This window comes from Microtus pennsylvanicus, chromosome 13 (genome assembly GCF_037038515.1).
Source record: "Microtus pennsylvanicus isolate mMicPen1 chromosome 13, mMicPen1.hap1, whole genome shotgun sequence".
NCBI lineage: Eukaryota > Metazoa > Chordata > Mammalia > Rodentia > Cricetidae > Microtus > Microtus pennsylvanicus.
In genome coordinates, this window is record NC_134591.1 from 38,069,651 (window position 1) to 38,076,190 (window position 6,540).

The following is a 6,540-nucleotide window of genomic DNA, read 5'->3' on the forward strand; positions in this document are numbered from 1 at the left end:
TTTATGTATGCCTGTGTTGTGTTTGCAAGTATTGCATCGAAAGCACTTGGACCTATGTTCATGAGGGATAGTCCCTATTTTATTGTTGTTGTTGTCTCTTTATCTGGTATTACAGTCATGCTGGCTCTTTGTTTTGTTTTGATAGTTTAAGAACGATTGACTATAGTACTCATTTGGATGTCTGTTAAAATTCTGTTATGAATTCATCAGGCCTGGGATGTTCTTTAGTCGGAAAGATTTTTTACTTTTTGTTATTTTCATGACAGGGTTTTTCTGTAGCTTTTGGAACCTGTCCTGAAACTAGCTCTTGTAGACCAGGCTGGCCTTGAACTCACAAAGTTCCGCCTGCCTCTGCCTCCCAAGTCCTGGGATTAAAGGCATGCACCACCACGGCCTGGCCAAGAAAGATTTTTATTACATATGAATTTCTTCATTGTTATGGATCCGTTAGGTTCCCTTTAGTTCAGGAAGTTCTTCCTCCCTTCGTTCCTTCCTTTCACAGATAAGGGACCTCAAGACTTTAAAAATGGAGACAAGAATAGTGGCCAAGAAGGACCTCAGATGGTGAGCGTTCACCTTCCCAGGGTCTGACAAGTGAATCAAAACCACCACCCAGGAACAACCACTTCGTTAATAGATACTGCTGGAAGCTTCTTTTAGAAATACCAAATTTTATTTGACTCTTAAGTCACTTGTCCCCATGGTCCCATTGTTCTCCATGGCAACTTTCCCCTTCCAACTGAACTGCTACATCATTATTCCTAATCCTCTCTCTTCCACAACATTCTGCGTCTATTTGATGACACCCCCCTGCTTTGGACGTCACCTCCCAGTGCCCAGCAGTAGCCCTCTCCCTCTGTCCACAAAGATGTCTGCTCTCTAGTCGTAACACACAAAGCAAGCACCAGCAGCAAAGCAGACAGATCCGGGACGCCTTATGGCTCGGAGAAGAACCATGAGCTCAGAACAAAGTCTGGCAAATCTATCTTCGAGGACAAGATCCTCGTCATCATAGCACTCCCAGGGGGCAGGGTACAGCTCCAGGACCAGCTGGCTCAGGTTTGCTGTGTGGTGGAAAAGGTCCCGAAGGACAGCTATGGAGCTGTCATTGTTGTGGAAGTCGATCTTAGTGAGTTGGGTGCACTGGCTTAAGGCAGGCAGGAGGGCACTGAGCTGGGAGACCTTCATCCTACAGCTTTCCAATTCCAGGGTCTTCAGAGTGGCTGCGACTCTCTCCAGAAGAACACGGAGGGGCTCAATACTGAAATGGGACAGTACCACACCGCTGAGGTTCAGGTGTATGAGCTGATGTAGGTTTAGACTCAGGGGTAAATGATTCAAGTCGGCCTGTGAGAGCTGGGAGTGAGTGATGGACAGGTTCTCCAGGGGGGTTTTCAGGCACCTAGGGAGAGACAAGAAATGAGCTCTCGCAAGTGGAGTTGGAGAGTGTTAGTGCCGTGGTCGTGGTCAACACTGTGATGGGCGGGTTAGCATTGCTCAAGTTCAGTCTCACTACTCGAGAGGCAGGCACAGCAGGATGCTGTCAATACCTCTCACTCAGGTCACAGTGCTTTACACCAAGGTCAGTCAACATCATAGTGGGATTGCTTCAGGATGTACACACTGATACTCCTTTACTAAAGTCAAAATCCCCAGTACTGGCCGCCTCAGGGCTACATTGAACAAACAAACAAAATAATTAAAGACCTAGTTACGTGCTTGGGGTATCTCTGTAGACCTTCTGGATACAGACGCCAGCAGCAGACTTGATCCCCATTCACACTGCTTCACCCCAGCCTCTGGCACTCAGTGTCAGTGCCAGGATTTCCTCCAGCTTCTCAGCTGATGCCTTACTGATGCCCCACACAGCCATTCCCACACCAACACAGAGGCAGGCGGCCACCCTTTCACGGGGTCTCCAGCCCTGTTGGATCCATTGTGCCCGGCAGATACCAAGGGTCCGCTATCTGCAGAGCACAGAGAAACGTTTTGCTCTGGTCTGCAGGACATCTTCCCATCTTACCTCAGCAATGCGTTCAAGTTGCCTTTCAGACAGTAGATGCTATTCATATAGAGATGTTGGAGACTGTCAGAGTTGGAGAACTGTGGAACCGGCTCGGTAACACAGCTCTTCACGTCTGGTGGAGCAGAGTCACCGCTAAAGACAGTCTTGGAGATTCCCAGAAGATTTCCCAGCTGTCCGAGGAAATGTGCAAGCCAGGCCTGGCTTCCCCGTTGCCACCAGGAATTCCGTTCCAACTCCTGGACATGGTCTCTGTCTAAGATGCTCAGGATCTCTAGGACAGTGGAGACGTGGGATGCTTCGATCTTCAGCTCCCTGCAGCACAGCTGCACCGAGCCTTTCCGCAGCCTGGCCCAACTCAACAGGTATTGGTCAGTTCCCCTGAGATGCTCCCCACACAGGTCAAAATCAGCTAACACCCTCAAGGGCTGCTTCACAGTGCACTGTGGATCGGGCGCCCGAGTTTGCTCCTGGCTCAGGACCTGCTGGCTGTAGCTGATCTCTGTGCCTCCAGCCTGTCCGTCCCAGAAGTCCGAGTGCACTTGCCGCAAATCAAGCTCTTGGAGTTTCCACCTCCTTGGAAAACAGGTAGAAATAGCAAGAGCTGGGATCAGACCCTACATCATAGTCTGTTCTCCTTCCACACTCCACTCACTTCCTGTCCTCCCCTGTCTCATAGATAACTGTTTGTTTTCATAGCTGGGCATCACACCCATGGCCTCATCCTCTGGGAAGGGCTCTTTTCCCCATTGGCATCTGCAGTTCTGTTTGTTTCCCGTGAGTCCTACCTGATCCCACTTTGCCTGGAAGCACAGGGACAGGCTCACTCTGAGGCTGTGTCAGAACTAAGCTGCCCTCCATACCTGACTGTCTTTTGTACCTTCTGGGACAAGATCTGAGGCCTGCCCGGTGGTGGCACACGCCTTTAATCCCAGCACTCCGGAGGCAGAGGCAGGCAGATCTCTGAGTTCGAGGCCCGCCTACTCTACAGAGCTAGTTCCAGGACAGGCTCCAAAGCTATACAGAGAAACCCTGTCTCGAACAAAAGGCCTCTGCAGTCCTCCACGCTGGTGCAGTGAGAAAGCTCAGATCCACATTTGACTACACTGGACCTGTAGCACCATTAGAAGGGTCTTACCTACCTGGGACGAACCTTCTGTGTAACCAGAAAATCCAGCGCATCGAGCACAGCCTTCAAAGTGTCTGTGTGGGAGATAGTCATCAGGGACCCCATGGGGAGGCAGTGGAAGGGCCAGGCTGCCACCATTGCCCTCAGGATGTTAGTGTGTCTGCTGGTGAAGGCCTCCTTGAAGAGTGGAGGGAAGAGCTGCATGGGCAGGTCGTCTAGAGCATTGATGGCAAAGGCCTCGTCCTTCAGCAGCCGCTGCAGTATCTGCTGCAGGTGTGTGGCTTGGCTTAGGTCACTCATTCTTGTAGATCCTCAGGATCCAGAATCACAGGAACGCTTCTGGAAAGAACACTTTTCCAGGCTGAGGCTTAGGAAGCCCTTCTTCCTCCCTATCGAAGAAATCACTAAAGGGCCTAGCCACACCTCTGTATCAAACCACCACCACCAAAACAAATTAAGTCGTGAAAGTCCCGGTAGAGTTGGCTGGTGGTGGCAGCGGTGCACGCCTTTAATTCCAGCACTCACAGGCGTGGTGGCGCATGCCTTTAATTCCAGAGGCAGTGGAGGCTGGCAAATCTCTGGGAGTTCAAGGCCAGCCTGATTTTACAAGAGCTAGTTCCCAGGACAGGCTCCAAAGACAGAGAAACCCTAACTTGAAAAACTGAAGGAAAAAAAAAGAAAGAAAAAGAAAAAAGGGACTGGAGAGATGGCTCAGTGGTTAAGAGCACTGCCTGCTCTTCCAAAGGTTCAATTCCCAACAACCACATGGTGGCTCGCAACCATCTGTAATGAGATCTGGTGCCCTCTTCTGGCCTGCAGGCATACATGCAGACAGAATACTGAAAATACTGTACACATACATACATACATACATACATAAATAAATAAATAAATAAATAAATAAATAAACAAATAAACAAACAAATAAATCTAAAAAGAAAAACAAAAAAAGAAAGCCCTGGCGGGCAGCATGGGGAAACTCACAATTACACACACATTCCCCACTGTCTCAGCTGACTAGTCACTGCTCCTCTCAATCCCATTCCCACTGTTCCCCAATCCCATCTCCCGGGTGTACCCTGTGAGCTGGGCCACACGCAGCATTTAAGAGTCTGAGGAAGTGAATTGTCAGCTTGCTCCACCCTGGCTGCAGTCAGTGTCTCAAAGCCCGAAATTCCAGAAGTGATAAAGCCATTCAAGAAGAATGTCTGGCCGGGTGGTGGTGGCACATGCCTTTAATCCCAGCACTTGGGAGGCAGAGGCAGGCGGATCTCTGTGAGTTCGAGACCAGCCTGGTCTACAAGAGCTAGTTCCAGGACAGGCTCCAAAACCACAGAGAAACCCTGTCTCAAAAAAAACCAAAAAAAAAAAAAAAGAAGAATGTCTGGGAAAAGGGTGGACCTTATAGGAAGCTTGGTGAGTTCCCGAGTACCCTGTACAAAGAGGATTGTCAAACCCACTTGAGCAAAGGGCGATGAAGACAGCTCAGTAGCTGAAATTAGGAGAATTAGGAGGAATTCAAGGACATTTTAGCTGCAGGTGAAACACTGCCCCAAGAACTAAATGCGAGGCACGTGGTGGCACACGCCTTTAATCCCAGCACTCTGCCAGCGGAAGCCTGTTCTTCTCGGTGAGTTCAAGGACAGCTTGGTCCACAGAGCTAGTTCCAGGACAAGCTAGGACTGTCACACAGAGAAACCCTGCCTCAAAAAAAAAAAAAAACCAAAGAAAGGAAGAAAGAAGTAAAAAGTAAAAAGAAATAAAAATAAACACGTGCTGTAAAGAATAGAGAAAGACTAAGGTGGCTGTGTACTAACTTCCAAAATCACCTGAGTAACTTGGCGTTAGGAGAGATGGCTCAGCAGTTCAGACACAGGTTTGGTTCCCACTCCTCACAGGGTGGCTCACAACCATCCACAGCTCCAATTCTAGGGGACCTGATGGCATCTTCTGACCTCAGTGCACTGTGCACTCATTTTGTGCACTTACACGTGTGCAGGCCATACCCTCATGCACATACAATAAAAAGAGATGTGTAAAACAAGCTAACAGCGAGTACCGAAAAGCCCAAAGCAATCAAAGAGGAGGCTGAGTCACTGTCTGAATCCCAGTGCCCGAGTTCTTGCCACGGGTATTCACACAGGGTGTTTTCCGACAACACAACCCTCCCTCCAGCAGCCAAGGGTGGCATTTGAAGCTTAAGGCGATGCTGAATGTTCCTACTTTGCACCTCACACAAACACATTAAGAGACTGGTTTTAGATCTGGGCATGGTGGAGCACATCTTTAATCCCAGCATTCAGGAGGCAAAGGCAGTCTGAGGCTGGCCAGCCTGGTCAACAAAGCAAGCTGCAGGACAGCCAGGGCTATTACACATAGAAATCCTGTCTGGAAAAACAAAACAAACAAACGAAAAACAAATCAAAACAAAAAGAGTCTGGTTTGTGGCAGAACCGAGCGTGCAGAGGTTAGGAGCCCTTGCTGTGCCTTCAGAGGACTCAGATTCTGTGCCCAGCAGTCACATGGTGGCTCACAGCTGTCTTTACCCACAGTTCCAGGGGCGATGACTTTCTCTTCTGTCCTCCATAAGCACCAGTCACATACATGATGCACAAATATACATACAGATATGCAGGCAAAATATTAATATACACACCACCCCTCAGCAGAAGCTCTGGGATGCGGCAGAGTGCTTGTCATCATGAAGCCTGGGTGAGACCTCAGAACTCCACCAATGGGGCCCAGGAGTGCACACCTGCAATCCCTCCACTCTTTAGAGAAAGATGGAGGAACCGAGATTCAAGGCCAGCCTAGACCACTTGCTAGTCTCTCCTTGCTCTATGCCAAGAAGAAAAAAAAAGATAAGCGAAAGAAAAAAAAAAGGAAAAATTCAAGAATATGTAAATGAAAAAAAAGAAATGGATCTGTGTTAACTTAAAAGGAAAATTGCTCTGCCAGGCTTTTCTTTTTCTACTTTTATTTATTTATTTTTTATTTAAATGTTTTTTTTTTTGAGCTGAGGTTCCAACTCACTATAGTAGAGCAGGCTGGCCTTGAAGTCACAAAAATCTGCCTTCTCTACCACCAGAGGGCTGGAATTAAAGGTGTGAGCCACCACCCACCACTGCCCTGACTCTTTTCCCTCCCTCCCTCTTTCTTTCTTTCTTTCTTTCTTTTTTTTTTTTTTTTTTTTTTGGTTTTTCGAGACAGGGTTTCTCTGTGGTTTTGGAGCCTGTCCTGGAACTAGCTCTTGTAGACCAGGCTGGTCTCGAACTCACAAAGATCCGCCTGCCTCTGCCTCCCAAGTGCTGGGATTAAAGGCGTGCGCCACCACCACCCGGCTTCTTTCTTTCTTTCTTTCTTTCTTTCTTTCTTCCCTGCCTCCCTT

At 48.5% G+C, this 6,540-nt stretch overlaps 1 protein-coding gene across 1 annotated transcript; it reads right to left on the reverse strand.

The window, feature by feature from the left end:
* Window positions 1-879: 879 nt before the first annotated feature.
* LOC142833290 (PRAME family member 12-like) lies at window positions 880-3,452 on the reverse strand. Its single transcript, XM_075944587.1, has 3 exons — window positions 3,166-3,452; window positions 2,024-2,599; window positions 880-1,402 (listed from the first exon to the last, which is right to left on the reverse strand). The coding sequence occupies exons 1-3, from the start codon at window positions 3,450-3,452 to the stop codon at window positions 880-882; spliced, it is 1,386 nt and encodes a 461-aa protein (XP_075800702.1).
* Window positions 3,453-6,540: the final 3,088 nt, after the last annotated feature.